This window comes from Cupressus sempervirens, chromosome 4, assembly GCF_028749045.1.
Source record: "Cupressus sempervirens isolate cs-2001-9-10 chromosome 4, ASM2874904v1, whole genome shotgun sequence".
NCBI lineage: Eukaryota > Viridiplantae > Streptophyta > Pinopsida > Cupressales > Cupressaceae > Cupressus > Cupressus sempervirens.
In genome coordinates, this window is record NC_143121.1 from 499976146 (window position 1) to 499994159 (window position 18014).

The following is an 18014-nucleotide window of genomic DNA, read 5'->3' on the forward strand; positions in this document are numbered from 1 at the left end:
GTTGTCCTCGATCAACATAATCTCCCAAAAAGACACAACAAATGGATGACCATAATCAATAGATAAAGATAAAAACATTGGAAAGGTAAAGGGACACAAGAACACAATTAATAGGCATGGAGGTTTCCTCTATCACAAACAAAACAAATAAAAGGCTAAAATAGTCTAATGACACTAACCACATAAATAATAATCAACCATCTTGAGAAAATGAAAGAGACAAAATTAGGATGCTAGCTTAATGCAATAATAAAAAGAACATTTCAATCACAAGTGAAGATTGCCCCTGTCAAAGGAAGGACCACAGTAAGAAAATGCAAATGAGAGCATCATCATGAAAGAACACCAATACATCCAGTTTATCATTCCATCAGTATATATAGGTAATTTTGAAGGTAGACATATCATGCCATGGTGCCATACATTCACGTATGCTCCACTCAGCAACCAAACTCTTGTGTTCATTATAACAAATATTTATGTTCCTAAGTTTACATAAAGTAGCCATTTAGAAAAGGGCCACAGAGTTATGTAGAAAACATTATATGCTGCAACTCATAAGCATGCTTTGGGAATTTGGCAACTATTATTAACTTGTCAAAACAAGTAACTACAACACATCAAATAATCATACTTAATGATCCACCTGAAACATACTAGTCTCATTATAGTCACAGAAGCATTTATGCCACTTTTTTAGTAGTAAGCATCACAAATACAAATTAAAATAGTAAGTGTACTCGACAAGTCTAAACAATACTTGACTATTTAAACTTGAAGAGACAATACACTTCAGCCATAGAGACAACTAACAGATGCAATCAATATATGAGGCTCAAATCAAGACATACTAAGTTGCAAAATAATGACTAGCATGTACATATTAAACCAAAAAACCAAACACTACACAATATACACAAATATTATGCATGCGTTTAGCAGAAAACTAGAAATTTTGGAACCCTTTAAATGAGAAAGAGAGAAGAATATATAGAGAAGAGAGAGGCTCCAGATTTCACCAATAAGTGATAAGTGTCCACCCTCTTTTAACCTATTTTGAAAACTCTTCTGTCAATCTACCTCTTGCTGAAAATAGATCTACATGTTGTGTGCTTGGTCTTGCACCACACCTCCATCATATCTAATCACAAGGGTAACAAAATTAATAAGAACCATAATCTATATTTTCATGAGGGGATACCTTATCTCTCTTCCTCCAATTGTTGTTCAGGATGACCTTAAAGATTAACCATCTTGTATCACCAAGTATCTTGAGTTAGTGGCTAATTGCCAAGGATTAGTTACAAGACTGAATCTCCTTCACTTTAGGCTCAGTAGGACCTAGGGGAGAAACTTTAATGTTGGGAAAGTCTCCTATAGAGAAGTCTCTACCAAAAATAGATGCGCAACTCATCAATATTGCAGGCTACTCGACCACTAGATTTGTTCTCCTGTCAGATTCCTTTTCTTCTTCATTCTAGAGCCTCAAAAGGATCAAGTTATGCAGCACTCAAGTGTCAAGGATATCAATCTCCCAACAATGTTGCCCCAGTCTCGAATATATACTCTTTCACAGTAATGAGAAGTTAGTAGAGATTGAAACCTTGCCAAATTCAGTAAAGGACTTAGAGTTGATAGAATGTAGAAAGTTGAAGGACATGGATGTTTTATCGAGCATGCAAAACCTTGAGCAATTGTTTATAGAGTGTTGCGGGGGAAGCTAGATGAGCTTCCAAGTTTTGCAAATCTCTTCTTCCTTAGATAATTTCAACTTAGAGAAACTATCGACCAAACAATGAAAATACAAGGCCTGAAAAATTGCAGATAATTGGAGGAGGTGAGAGCACTAACTTGGTGGAATGTGCCACCCATACAAAATATGGAACATGTGGAGGGACTGCAAAGACTATATCTCTCAGCAACATGCAACATATTAGCATTTGAACCTTGTCTTAAAACTATAAAGGTAATAATAGTCTTTAGATTCATCAACTCATTATCTTGAGTATGTATTGGATTGACAGTAAATTTTATGTGTTTGCAGAAATTGCCATCCCATGATCACCACTTAGCAAGCCTAAACTCACACAGTTTACTGCTCTAATCAGTCTGAAAAACTCAAAATAGGGAAGTTCCATGAATGTAATCTTAATTTATTTTCTAGAGCACAAACATACAAACTTCAAAATTTGGGATGCTTAGCAAGGATGCTCCTTTTTCCATCTTGTGTTGTGACGCTTTTAAATAGACAAGAAACTAGACCATCATCATGAAAGCATATTGAGTAATTTTTTGTCACAATTCACCAAACACTCCTATATTTTTGAGTTACAACAACTCTTGTAGTAAACCTCCAACAAGAGTCATATGGTGAAGCAAGAACATGCAAGACAAATAAATATTCAATTAAGAAATCTATAGGATGAAACTAGTATTTTTTGCTGTTGTTCTAAGTTATATGGAAACCTCTGGCATATGTGCCTTCATCAGTGCCATGATGTACTTGGCATTGAATTTCTCTCTTGTTGTTCTCTAAAGCACATGAATCTATCTACCCATGTGTCATGGTTGTGACTCTCACTATTTGTTTCTTTAAACGATGTAAGTGGGAGACCAAAAAAAGACCATTAGCTCAGAAGAGTAACGCTTGGAAAATGTCAAGGCATATATTTGAAACACAAACTGTCATCCCACTAAGCATAGATGAACCTGTTTTGTATATGCAGTTGTATTTCTGGGCCAAATTTGTGTATAAATTTTTAACCATAAATGTTTTAGATTGTACTAGAATGACCTTGTCATCCCACTAAGCATAGATGAACCTATTTTGTATAGTCAAAGCTAGTCTTAAATGCTTCATTAATCTATGCAGTCCACAATATGTACTTGCTACAACTAGACCATGCCAGAATAGAGACATCTGGTTCAGCATTTGAGAATGCTTCCATATACTTTCCATGGTATGCATACCATGTTGTAAAGTGCCACAAGCTTTGGAGCTACTTCGAAAGGCTGATAACAAAGGCTAACAACTGCATTTGCTAAAAATTAGCCAAGGCTTTCTAGTAAGGCCATACTATGTATGTGCAAAAATAGTAGGTGTTGAAGGCCATCCAAAACTAAGCTGGAGGGGGTGGAGTAGCCAACAAAAACAATTCAACCCCTTGGCTCATAAGTGGCAAAAACATCCAACCAAACACAATTCCATCCAATTAGGACATTGATGGAGGTGGTTAGTCAGCAGTGGACAAGATCCCATGAATGAGAAGAGGACAGGAGAGTGCTTTTGGCAGAGGAGGATGATTTATGATGGAAGTGAAATCCATGTGGGTGAAGAGGAAAATAATGAACACATGATGGAGGAGGATGACAAGTGTCCAAACTAAGTGTTGAAAGAGGTGGAGGAAGAAACTATCTCTACCTATATAAGTGATTGATTTTGCTATAGTTTGCGAGCAACCTAAGAATAGTCCAACTACTCCACTCCATTTTACCAGGATAGCAAAAAATTTCCTTCCTAGGATGACAAATGCAGAAGCATCATCTTGGGTTATATGGGCAATCAACATAAAAAATATATTTCTTTAAATTTTTTTCACAATTTTAGAATGAACCAATAGCTTCATCATGACTTTACAATTTCAATTCTGCTCTTTGGAATAGATATTCCACGATTCCTCCCCATTTGGATCATTTCCATAGAGGATGCAAGTGGGCTTTAATAGAAGAGAATCTCCCTATACTATTTTGTGTAACCAAAAATCATATAATTCCTCATAAGATAGATCCTCATCCAATTTGAGTGAGATGAATTAAACATCTCAACTCAAGTAAACCGAAGTGTTGTTTGGTAAGCAGTGAGTTGAAGGTTGGCATGTTTCTTTGTGTTTGGGTGCATGGTGATCTGAAACAACATGTCCAAGAAGCTATAATGCCTCGTGGTAAGGGTTATGTTTTTAGCAGCATGCTATTCAAACAAACAAGATTCAACTTCTTTTAAACTCATTTCACACCGAGGTTAAAAGAAAGTGCAACTCATTATAAATTGTAGAGGAATTAATAGTATCAGATGGAGAACAAAATATCAAGGAGTTCATAGGAAAATTATGTGGAGATCATGAAATGCCCAGGGGAATTAAAATAAATGTGAGGACATGATATAAAGTCTAAGACAAAATTAACATTTAATTACAACATGAATTCAAGACACTCATTTGACAAATTGTTGATTCCCATGCATTGATTTAAAAATCAATGTACGTACCTGAGGGAGATCTATGATTGCATTTTCCAAGCGGAGTCGATGTCACTTAATGGCAATGGTCCATGTTATTATTATTACGCTGAGCTTTGGCTTGAGGGATTATTTCATCATCCCTCGTTAAAAAATATGAAAATGTGTATATCAACTTTTCATTAGTGAAGCCTTTTTTGTGTTAATTCACCAATTAATTCCCTCAAGTTAGACATGTATGATCATGATATAGAATGCGAGGAGAAACATGATTATGTCATCTAATAAAGATTGGAGATTCATTGCATCCCAAGGATTATAATACGAGATAATCAACAAATCTGTAATAAGCCATCTTCACATTTATTAAAAGAGGAAGTGAACATTTTATCTCCACCAAACCTTAATACCTAAAAATGCATAATCGAGAAAGCTTTTGTTAGTAGTACTTTGAATTTGTGATTTTTCCTTCACCCCGTCCAATTCACGATTTTGCAAAAACAAATGATTTTACTCTCAAATAATGTGAAATGCTAAATGGAGTTGGAAATGAGTCTATTACATCAAAAAGGGTAAGTGATATGGCTTCTCTAAAAACAATTTCTTTTTACCTTTTCTGGATAATTCAAGGGTTGTGATCTCAGGTAATTTTGACACTGAACTTGATAATTTTGTGTATGGCAACAATGCCATTTGAGCTGTTATTTGAAGAAAAATGCTTTCTGTCTAAATTTTTTAAAATCCAAAACAAAGTTTAGATGAAGTAAATTTACAATGAAAATGCTCTTTGCAATAGCTAGGCTTAGAGATGGATTATGATACCTATACCATCAAGCTCAACTTCCCTATTCCCCATGTTCTTGTGATCCCAACAATAATGGGAGGTTTTATTGAAGGATTCAACAATAATGCAACAAGACCTTTTGCATAGTTAGCCCTTCCTGATCAATTTCAAAAATGTAAGATTATCTTAAAGAAAAATTATTAGGAACATGTCGAGATGGGTGCATCTTGAGCTGATTTTTGTTTATCGAGATTGTCTGCTATAGTTGGTTGGTCATTTGCCTGTTCGACAATTCTCTCAAGTTGTTTTGAAATTGAAAATTAAACAAGGATTCATAAATCTAAAATGTGAAGTCATGTAAATGCCAAATATTACAGTCAAGGAAGGAATTAAAATGTACCTTTCTTTACATTCTTTTCTTTTTCATGTGTTAAAGTTTGTCTCATTCTTTATGGTGAATATCCTTCAATTGATAGCCTCTAGCAATCAATTCTTTGGTCATTTCTATGCTTCCCATAGCAGTAGCAGTTTTCAACATAATGAAGTGCAGTTCGACCATCGCAATCTTGTTCTTCGAATGGATGGGCACCTTCATTCAACCGAATATCTACTGTATTACACTCTCCACAATTCACAGCCTTATGAAGAGCTCTTTGCCCAAGGAAATCTCTTCTCTTCAAATATTTGAAACCTTCCCGTGCAATGAGACCTGATCTTGTGTTCAAATCTCTCCCATGAGAGCACATCCAACGAACTCCTCCCGCTCAAAAAGAATGTGATGCCGCTTTTTTAATTTTTTGTTATTGATTTTGATTTGGTCGAAATTTTGACCAAGTTGAGCAAAAAACAAAAAAAAAAGATTTTATAGGCCAAAATGGCCTTTGGTTATAAATTTAGGTCAAAAAATAAGAGGAAATGTACTAGTGAGGATGATCAAGAAGATACATAGATACATTGAATTGAGTTGAATCTGATTGTAAACCCTAAGATCTACAATGGATGTAGAAAATGGTAAAGCACAAATTATTTATTTAAGGTGACAAAAACAAACCTTCGATGCCTAGTCCAATGCCAACTAGTGTGTATGAGTTTGTATGTGAAGGAAGTCGTACAAAGAAAGGTTGATCAGAAACACACAAGTGAGTAGATGCAAAGCTAAAAGGGAAAAACTTGTAGATGTGATGTTGTTGTTGATAAGTGAATTTGAGCAGAAGGCTTAAGTGTTGATGAGAAGAGTGGACTGATTGCTTGAAGAGTGTCTAAGCAGATCAAGATCATAGATGACAAAGAAAGGCTTATTAGTGAACCAGTATAAGGGTTGAACAGAGATCTGAACCAAAAAAAGTAAGTTGTAATCACACATATCAAAACCTACTATTTTTTTTCTTACCATTGTAAATAGTTTGTAGTGAAATCCTTTTAACAGAGGTCAACCTAACAATCATTTGAAGACTTAACAACTTGTGTAAATCCTTTAATTAGGTGACATTCTAAATGGAATGATCAAAGTCCTCTTACAAGGCCATTCCTAATAGGGTGATTAAATCCTCTAACTAGGTCACATTTAATAGTGTGTATTGTAACCTTTGACAGGGTTGGCTCCTAACAAAGCTCACTTCGAAAGAGTGAAAAATAGTGACATGTTGCTGGTGGTTTTTCCCAAATTGGGTTTCCACATAAACTTTTCCACATAAACTTGTAGTGTCAGACTGTGATGAATGTCATATGAATGTTTTACATGTGATGATGTTTTCATTATGCAATGCAAGTTAAGTTTATGGCAGTTTTATAGTAGAGTTAGAGCAACAACATGATACGCAGGATCAATAGAATAGTAATATGTTTGAAGTTTATTTGTTCAAGTGGTAAATATAGACCTTGAGTAATCGATTCACCCCCTCGCCCCCCTCTCAGTTATTCTAAACATTTCTAACAAAGTTATCTTAGTCAAACTAGTTCGTAAAAAGATTGATCTAATGTACAATATGAAAATAATATTGAAGAACCCTGAAAAATGAATCTTTTGCTCATTTGTGAAAATCAATTACCTTACCACTCAAAATATCTTGTATGATGAGTATATCATTGGACATTTTGTTGACAATCTCCATTGTATCAATGCTTGTAGTGTTGATAATGACACCTGCTTCTTGGCCCAAAGAAAGAGTTACCAATGTTCTCCAAATGCAGATTGTGAAAATATAATTTGGGATTATATTTGCAACTGTAAGAATGGCTATGATGGAGATGGTTACACCAACATTAGATGTGCCTTGTCTAGTTTGTAATTCCTGCAGTTTTAGTTTTTCGTTTAAGGTATGTAGGGATTTCTACAATTCTCCTACTCGGCAATGAACTCCCAAAAAAGTTGTATGAACTCCAAAAAATAGGCCAATGTCATTTTGAGCAATTCCACAAAAAATAAAACCAGGTTTAATTTTCAATTCATAGTCTAGAGAGGGAAGATTGATAATCTAATTTTGAGGTAAAATTAGAAGTTTGAAATTCTAATTTCATTTTGCCTTTTTTGAAACAAATGCAAAAATCTTCATATCTAGATTTTTCAAATGTCGATTCTGGTCATCTTCCATGAACCAAATGAACCCTCAAAGTATGAGTTGCTATCGAGAGATCACAATGAGATGTTCAAATAAATAGAGAAAGTGGCGTTATACAAGGATCTAGAAAAAACAACCTTTTGGTTGACATGGGAAAATGATATTTATGCATCAATCAACTTAATAGGGAGTGTATGACTAACAAATCCCTCTCCTAAAATTTTGGGGAAAACCTTAAGAGTGGAGCATGTTGCTCAACCTGCTCTTTGCATTATGACATAGTCGATCCACTCCATTCAAAGGTGCTCGAATTTCAAGGGAAGCAAGGTAATATGACCTACTTATTGTAAATATATACCATGTTGAAATATATGATTTTGTAGACATGGAAAATGAGTCTTAAACTTTAAAACAAGGCAGAGTTCATTTTAAATTGAGGCAATGAAATAATTTAAATGGTACAACTATAATAAGGGCCTAGAAAGAATTTGGTTGAATTTAATTGAGAGAACTCACAATATTAATTTAAATCAATGAAGGTCCCATGATGCATAAAGAATGATATATACTAGAATGAGTGCTAAGAGAGTGTGAAATTGGACACTCTAATTAATAGTGTAATTTACAACACTACACTTGTTACATTTCAAAACATAAATATTTATTTGAAATTAAAAAAAATTATGATGTTTGATTAATTAACATATACAAAAATGAAATTACAACAATCTTTGACATAATTATGACTAATTGATTAATATATACAAAGAAAAAAAATCCCTTACCTATCATTGGGTACTAAATGATGCAAGGGAGTAAAATGACAATTCTGATTATAATGGTAATTAAACTCATGAACCTCTTGCAAACAAGTTTGGTTAGAGCTTTTGCTACAGTAGAAAGACATATTTTTTAGTATTAGCCTTCCACTCTATTTAAAAAAGAGATACATATTCATGTATGCATGTACATATGCATGTCGAGTCTCTTAATCTAATATAGTATAAATAATTTATTTAGTCTATTTGAACAATTTGTATTTGAATTTGAAACTATTCCCCATGAGTGCGACTCATAATGATGCTTATTTTTTGTGTCTGATAGATCTTTTAAATCATAATGCTCATCAATTTTCACATCATTACTACATTTCACGTAGTTTATGAAATTTTGTAAACTTATATCCAAAAGCTTGTAGGGAATTGTGGTTGAACAATAATAATTAATTCTGTGTCTTTTTCTCTTTCTTGGATGACCTCCAAGTCATTTGATGCTAGGATGTCCCCTTTTTACTCCTGTCCATCCATAATCTTTTGGACAACTCTATATTTTTGCACCAACTTGATTAACCATCATCACATATCCTTTAACACTTCTGGAGAGCAAGTGGGGATAAATTTATAAGTGTGGGTGTCTTTTGTAAAATATGAGATTCTGTAGAGGGCCCATTATCATGATAGATAGTAGAGGGAGGAGGGCAATCTCTATATAAGAAAGTTAGACAAACCTTTGTATAAGATCTATCAAATATCTACAATCTATGAATATGATGCAAATATTGTTAGGACTAATCGTGTGTTAATTTTTTCATCAATTCTTTAAATCACACTACATAATCCATCATTAGGAATAAGTATAATGTGATCCCAAATATTATCACGTGCCACATAAAATAGTAATTGAAATAATAGATTATTTAATCCTTTATTTAAGCACATTAAAAATATAATAAAAAATAAATATTTAATAAGACTAATTACAAGTTGAGTTTATTATAAGAAAAATTGTAGTGAATTGATATTAAATTAAGTAAATTAAAAGAATAGATTAAAGTAGATTTTGAATCACTCTTTCATATGCCCTAGCCTTTAATTTCATGTTAGATACTAGAAATTAAATGCCGAGTAAATATTATATATGCAAATAGATATGATTGTTGAGTCATAATTTTTTATATAGTAGAAATTTTTTAGTTATAATTTTTCCAATTAAGTTTTTTTTGCAAATGTTAATGAAATAGTAAATTAATAAACTAATCGAATCATAATATATTTCTTAATGATTAGTACAAATTAATTGAGTAATGAAAAAAGTGAATACAATAATATTTATCTATGGCAAGTACACAATTAATTATTTCTTCCATAGAAATATAAAATTGATTCACATTTGAAGAGGAGGAACGATATAATGGAAATATCAGACTCCCAATATTTAACGCCGCCTATAGGTGCATATAAGTTGCCCCATGTCAACCAAGGTTTACCAATATATTATTATTATTTCATAAACCAAAAATATTTTTTCATAAACCAAAAAATAATTTCCGATCTGTCAGCATGGTACTGAAAAGCTTGAAAGTCAAACATTAAAAATTGTTCCACTGTTGTACGTGGATCAATGGTGAGGTTGCAGAAGAGAAATAATAATAATAATTTTTTTTTTTTTTGTGATTGGCAACCGAATGATGACGTGCAAGTGAGTACAAGATGTGGTGTTAAACTCCACAGGGGTCCACAACGACTCCAGAGAAGCGGCCATCTGTTAAAATATCCTCCGCTTTCAGGCCTCCTCCATATTAAATACCCCTCACGTTCTGCATTCACTTGTGTCATCCCTCAAAATCATCCCTCAACCAAACGCCAAACTTCTTTCCATTCTGGAACCTGCAAAATTTCCTGTTTGAAACTCGAATGGTTTACAAAGCGCGGCTTAAATATACTGGCTCTTGTGAGATTTTGAGACTCCAAGGAATTATATGTTCAGAGTCACACTAGTAATGGTTTAGAGCAATTTCACCTGAAAGTAAGGAATTTAGCAGAGTTTTGATAAGAAATCAACATTCTCGGGGTTTGTAAGTTGCAAGTGTGTAAAGATGGCGTCTTGGGGGGATGAGTCAGTGGCACAAGAGAATGGGAGCGCGGCTCCTGCTGTGCGCCCCACTCGTAACACTTACGTACCTCCCCATCTGAGAAACCGTGCTGCCGCTTCGGCTGTACCTTCTTCTTCTGGTACAAGACCTCCGCCGCAGAGCCAACCCTGGAATCGAACTCACGACGCTCCAGAGGCCCGGTCTCGCGGCGTTGGCTGGGGAAACAATACATCTAATAGAGGATGGGGTGGAGAGCGCGAGGCCAATCCCTTTAAGGAGGAGGAACAGTTTGAGCACGACACTGGTGAGAGTGGCAGTGGAATTGATTTTGATGCATACGAGGACATCCCCGTGGAGACGAGCGGAGACGACGTTCCGCCTCCTGTGAATACATTTGCAGAGATTGATCTGGGGGAAATCGTGAACGGCAACATTATCAAGTGTAATTATGTGAAGCCCACCCCCGTACAGCGACACGCCATACCGGTTGCCCTCGCTGGTCGGGATCTGATGGCCTGCGCTCAGACGGGATCCGGAAAGACAGCGGCCTTTTGTCTTCCCATAATTGCGGGGATTTTAAGAGGCCAAACCCCTATCAAGTCTCGGGGGGTTCGTGGGGCCTTCCCATTCGCCCTTATTCTTTCTCCCACCAGAGAATTGGCTTCTCAAGTGAGTGCCTCTTATTATTTATATTAAAATTCAGGTGGTCTCACGTTGTTTTTGATTAGCAGTGTGCATAATTAAAAATTTTCTCTTAAAACGACTGAGCAACTATAATTAAGGATTTTAGAAACTTAAGGTGTAGTTTTAGGGAGGGGCTGAACTTATGCGGCTACTGCACAATCTCAGATCTTAGCATATGGCTCCTAATTTTTCCTTCCTTTTAACCTTTCCCCGCCGAAATACGATGATAACCCTTCCTGACGATGAATCAATCATCGAAACGTCGAGCGAAAAATATGCACACAGATTTAACCAGAACAAGATTGCATTACATATTATGGACTGCGGACAATTGATTCCAATGAAAATCACGGTTTGATAATTACATAAAATTATTCAGGGGGAATATAAATCACAGGACAACTGGGTCCAAATAAAAGAATAGTGAAAGATTTGAACCGTACTTGCCACAAAAATTAAGACAGTCACTGCACGGGACCCTGCTATCAATTTTTGCATCATATTTATGATGGACCAATTATGTTAGTAAATTGTTTTATCTAGTGTTCCTCTATTTTCTTTAAGCGACTATCCCGTTCGTAGCGCAAATTCCTGTGCTTCAAGCAGCGCTACGAGATTGTGTTAACGTAATTTTCAGGTCAGACGGGTTTTTCTACACCGGCTAATTGTGTATGTCTGCATTCTACCAGTTTTTCCAAAGTTGTGCTTTCAACTTTGAATTGGAATAAATGATAGTATCCTCAGCCTCAGCAGCGAAACATCAAAATCAAATTGAATTTTCCTTAGTGTTTTAGACCATTTTTTAAGGAGTGAAGTTCTAAGAGATCTTTTATACCAAACGTAGAATAGTTGTACATTTCCATGTCCAAACTGAAAAACTGAAAGACGTGTGTAACAAAATTTGTTCTTCATTGAATGAATGAATGAACGATTTTAATAAACATTAGGCCTTTTGGAGTTGCTTCTCTAAGTCTGCCCTTCGACAGTGAATATTGACCAGTAAATTTGATGTCTTGTCCAACTGCTCTTCCTCAAAAAGAGTACATGTCCTTTTGCTTTTGCGCAGATTTTTTCCTTTTTCTTTTAGGTCTCAAAAAACACCTACAAAAGTTACTCGACTTAATCGTTGGATGTAATTAGATTTAGAATTATAGTAATTGGGCTGCACTTTTATAGGTGGAATTCGTTCAAATGGAGCAGAAGAACATACGATGTCTGTTTAGGTAGAAACCCATTGTGTATGATTCAGAAGTTGAGGTTTATTCTATCAGGCTTCCTTTAATCTTTTTAATCACTGTCCTCATCTCAAAATCTTTTTTCCGTACATTCAATGCATTTTGTGTGCTTTTTTTTTGAGTGCCAAACAATTTCAAAATGAATTTGTGTAAATATGGAAAATGATAATGAAAATGTCTTGTACCATAAGCTATTCTTTTCATCAGGGTTTATTTAATCATGTTCGTGACTTGACTATTGACTGCATTTATTTGTTAAATAGTTATTATCAATGTATGTTCTCAGTGTGCTGCATCCATATCTGGAGAATATAGGCCAAGAAATAGGTTCAAGTGAAATGGAGTCATGTGACAGTAATCATAATCTGAAAAAATGTTTCATCATTGGCTATGGATGCAAGAACTTTGGAAAATTATCATTTTAATGACAAACTTAATAAATTGGACTGAAAATGGTTCATTTCACATCTCTAAAAGGAATTTAATTTGGTATTTCTGAAATCTATCTATAACAACTCATCGGTAGCACAGTAAAATAGGAGAGGCAATAAATGTTTTTCTGCCAGAAGGTAAGAGTCTTTTCCAATATATGTTTGTTGCACTTGCAAACATCAAGTATTTGTTAAAGGGCTGTTGACTTCCATGCACTTCTTGATCATGCTACTGTAAGTCACTCTGTTTATTGTGCTCTGCACTTTGTAGCTGTAATATAAACAAATATACGGACAAGGCATGGTAGAAACTAAGAAATGTTATCTTGTTGATTCTCTGTACTTTGCTCTATAAACTTGGGCATATACACGAGTCGACATATTGTTGTAACTCATGGGATGGTGACACTTAATTTGAAAGGGTTTGTATTGTATTTGCTTCCTTCATGGTACACAAATGAACGCTCTAGATTGTAAATTGTGGAAGTTTCAAGATTTGTTTCACTAATAGTTGAGATCTATTTTTTTGACCAGATACATCAAGAAGTTAGAAAGTATTCCTATCAAACTGGTCTTAAAGTGGTGGTTGCATATGGAGGTACTCCGATATATCAACAGGTTTGCCGATTTATACGCTTTCAGTATATAATTGATACATGTATTAAATGTTAGGTATGTCTGTTTTCCAAGGGAACATGAAAATAAGTCAAATACGCAATTTTTATTAGGAGGCAAGAGTTTTGCAGCACTATAGCAAGATGGGGATATGATGTGGGATATGATGTGTAGGTGTTATTTTTGGAATCTTTTGCTTTTGGTTTTTGTAACCTATATATAAATGCTCGTGATCCTTCCTTCTAAATTGAACTCATCCCTCTACGTACTTGTCAGCTGTGTCATTCTTTAAAGCTTCTGTACTTCTTTTTCTCCACCAATACTGGATAGCCTTCCTTCCAAGCATGTTTCATCTTCTTTCCAAACATGCTGCTTTCCTGCCCTTCAACATGTTATTTTTTATGCATTTTGTTCTACATAAACACAGTCACCGAAATTTAGAATTTCCAAAAGCTGAAACATTGGTACATAAAATCACTATAAAAACCATTCAAAACTGCTCAGATTTATAATTACGAGCTTAGTATGATGGGTCAGGTGAAGGGACAGTATTTAAAACAAGATAAAAAGAAGACTTCATTTGCAAATTGTTTGGAAGAACTCCATGAAATCCTAGCTTGCTGGAAATCTAAATAATAACTGTAAACTTGGAGCCATAAATTCTGAGAATGATTCTATCTTATGTCAAAGCAGCATAAAAGTTGATTAATTAAAGCAAGAAAGATTGACTAATAAATTAATAATTAGGGAAATCATGTCTCTGAAGAAATCCCATGTCTAGCCGATAACCTGTAGATCTTTCTTTTTCTATCTGAAGATCAAACCTGGACTGAAGTTAACTTTGAGCTACATATCACACTTAACACAATGACTAACAGTTCTAGTTGTACTTCAATTTTCAACATATTGAAGTGCAATTGACATGCTAAAATGCTCTTTTAAAATATTTAATAGCGTTCTCAACACCTAGCTCTCTGAAGTGGGTCTTTGATGCAACTAATGTTTATGGTGATAACTACCCAGTCCTAGAAATTGGAAGCAATTGCTTTCTATTCTAATCAAGAGTTAGTTGACTCTGAAGTGGGCTTATAAATTAAATTATAGAAATGTAAAGTAATGTTGAAAACAGTACGTGCTATATTTCAACATCTTATCAAACTTTAGAAAACAAATTAGATGTGGACTCGATACCTTTACAAAAAATAAAACCTCACTATAATAGAAAAATATACGGAAAATTAAATTTGGAGAACTTGTTAGAAGGAAGCTTGTTAAGTTTGTAACAATGATAATCTACTGGTCTGAGAGTGCAGACCACACCTAATCTTCTCCTTCTTAGGTATCATATGAAGGCACTAAATATATTCCAATACACCTCGTGATAGGCGGCGACTTCTAAAGATTGTTTGACATTTAATGCTAACTTAACACGCTGTGTTAGTTGCTGATTAATTGTTGACCATTCTTGCAAATCGCCAATTTCTAGGAGAGGGGTTTGTGCTCACTTAGGAAGGGTCATGTCCCTTTGAGGGACATGCCCTTTAGTCATGATATTTAGGGAGGGTGTTATTGTAGTTTGAGGACACACAAATACATCAAGTCTGCTCCCTCAAGCAATAATACCGAGTCGATTTATTGCAGACATAAAACAACTTTCAGGTCAAGATAAAAGCAAACAACTCCTCCATAATTCAGTTTATTAAGAAGTTCATTTTCAGCAATCAAGGATAGATTATAAGTTTGATCAAAGGTATAGAATTTGTAGAAACTTTACATGGTATTAGAGCCAGGTTGTCGAACGCAGTCTTTGCAAAATTCAGTAATCAGACTTTATATATATCTAACAACTATCTCCTATCTTCAATGGTATACACAATTAGACCCAAGGACAGGTTTGGTGGGAAAGAACACTTTGATGCCTGGAAATTCAGAATCATGATGATGTTTGAAGAAAATGACGTAAAACAATTTGTTGATAAACCATCCAAACAACCTCCAATTGAACCTCATAAATCTATCTGGAGCAAAAGAAATAGGAAAGCTATTCAAATCATATTAGATGGAGTAAAAAATGATATCGTACCCATGCTTACAAAACATCAAACAACATTTGATATGATGAATGCATTACTAAATGCATATGAGGTCAACAATGCAACTAGAGTTCTCGCACTGAAAAAACAACTAAATCACATATAGATAAAGAAAGGAGAATCAATGAATTCTTACTTCCTAAGGGTTGCCGGCATTAGAGATGAATTGTCAAGTATAGGAACCATTATTAGTGACACAGAATTAACATTGATGGCTATCGATGGATTACCAGATTTGTGGGAAACTTTTGCACAAGGAATAAGTGCCAGAGATAAACTCCCTGACTTCAACACACTTAAAGAAAGGAGGGAAACTGAAAACAGAAGATGAAGAATTTCATGTTCTTAATACAAACTCCTATAAGGGCAAGAAGAAGCATTTCAAGGAGAAAAAAGGAAACCAAAAAAATGGGAAACCCAAGAAAGATCTATCCAAGATAAAATGTTTCAGATGTGAAAAGTTTGGACACTACAGATCTAATTGTCCTGAGAATTCTAAACAACAAGTGAACTGTACAAATTTTACTAGGGAAGAAGATAACTATGATATCGAGAATTGTATATTGTATTCGTCACTATCAAATGAAATCTCAAGTAAAGCATGAGTAATTGATAGTGGATCTTTTAGACATATAACAAAATACAAAGAAGCACCAGACTCTATATCAGAAAAGGTTAATGGCAAAGTTACCATTGGTGATAATTCAACATATTCTGTCGAAGGAATTGGAAACTGCACCTTGAAACTAAAATCAGGAAATTCTCTTCTCAAAGGTGTACTCTATGTACCAGGAATAAAAAGAAATCTAATTTCAATTACAACACTTGAAGTTGATGGGCATAACGTTGCATTCGTGGATGGGAAAGTAATAACCCAGGCAAAGGACTCTTCAATCAAGAAAGCGAAGTTGATTGGTCAGAGAAAAGGATATTTGTATGAATTGAATTCAGAATCTAGTCGACCTATTCAAGCCTTAATTCAATGAAATATGACACAAAAGATTAGGGCATCTAAATTTCAAAACCTTATCAACTATGGAGAAGATGGTTATTGGTCTACCTAAATTAAATAAAGACCACTCAAGCATATGCAAAGTGTGTGTACTAGGTAAGAACACCAAAAATCCATTTCATGATAGCATTAGAAAAACAAATAATGTTTTGGAATTAATTCATTCAGATTTATGTGGACCTATCTCTGTTCCTTCTCTTGGAGGATTTTGGTACTATATTTTGTTCATAGATGACGTCTCTAGGAAAACATGGATTTACTTCTTAAAGTGCAAAGAATCAGAAGAAATCCTAAAGAGATTTAAAGAATTCAAAACATTAACTGAGAATTTATCAGAACATAAAATTAAAACTCTTAGAATTGATAATGGAGGGGAATATAGTTTAGATTTGTTTAAAAGGTTTTGTAAAGAAACAAGAATTAAGAGGGAGTACACTGTTCTTTATAATCCATAACAAAATGGGGTAGCAGAAAGAAAGAATAGAACAATTATAGAAGTTGTTAGAGCTATGATATTTGATCAAAATCTAGAGTATTATCTTTGGGTAAAAGCCTCTTGTACTGCTGTCTATATTCAAAATAGATACCTACATTCTTACCTTAGAATTACTAAGGTTAAACCTAATATAAGTCATCTTAGGATTTTTGGGTGTCCCGTATATATCCATGTTCCAAAAGAAAAGAGAACTAAACTAGAACCCTTTGAGAAGAAAGGTATTTTTGTAGGGTATAGTGAAACATCTAAGGCATATAGGATATTCATAACTGGATAGAAAAGTATTGAATTTAGTAGGGATGTAATTTTTGAAGAAGATCTAGCATTCAAAAGAGCCCTAAGTTCTGAAGAATCTTCTCCTTTGCTTAGTTTTGAAAGAAATAGCGAGTCTGAGTCCTAGAGGGAGAACATAGAAGAAATTGAAAATGAAATTCAAAATCTAAATCTTGAACAACTCAAAATTCAAAGAAAAGACTACTTTGGGCCATTAAAATAGTCGAGGAGGCACAAGACTTTGCTACACCTTCTAGAACAGTTAGAGAAAGCAAAAGACCTAAAAGATTTTTTAGTTATATAGCAAACATGAATGATTTGTCCAAAACAAAACCTACCAATCTTTTAGATGCTATTAAACATTCAGCCTGGAAAGAAGCTATGACAGAAGAATACCAATCTATTATGAAGAATGATGTTTGGGAAATTGTTCCAAGACCTAAAGGAAAATTTGTTGTTTCTTCCAAGTGGATATTTAAAATAAAGCATGCTGCTGACGGTAGCATTGAGAAATATAAAGTTAGATTTGTAGCCAAAGGATTCTCTTAGAAAGAAGAGATTGATTACGAAGAAACTTTTGCTTCTATCGCTAGATATGCCTCTGTAAGAGCAGTCCTAGCAATTGCAGAATCGAAAGGATGGAAAGTACATCAGATGGATGTAAAATCAACATTCCTAAATGGAAAGATTGCAAAAGAAGTATATTTGGAGCAACCTGAAGGATTTG

The 18014-nt window shown here is 34.5% G+C and overlaps 1 protein-coding gene across 1 annotated transcript in view; it reads left to right on the top strand.

Moving 5' to 3' along the window:
- Positions 1 to 10184: 10184 nt before the first annotated feature.
- Positions 10185 to 18014, top strand: part of LOC149562127 (DEAD-box ATP-dependent RNA helicase 37-like) — a 118470-nt gene continuing 110640 nt past the window's right edge. The window contains exons 1-2 of the mRNA XM_089825666.1: positions 10185 to 11117; positions 13333 to 13416. Of these exons, the coding sequence (XP_089681792.1) occupies positions 10452 to 11117; positions 13333 to 13416 (750 nt within the window). The 5' untranslated portion in view covers positions 10185 to 10451. The remainder of the gene's footprint in view (positions 11118 to 13332; positions 13417 to 18014) is intronic.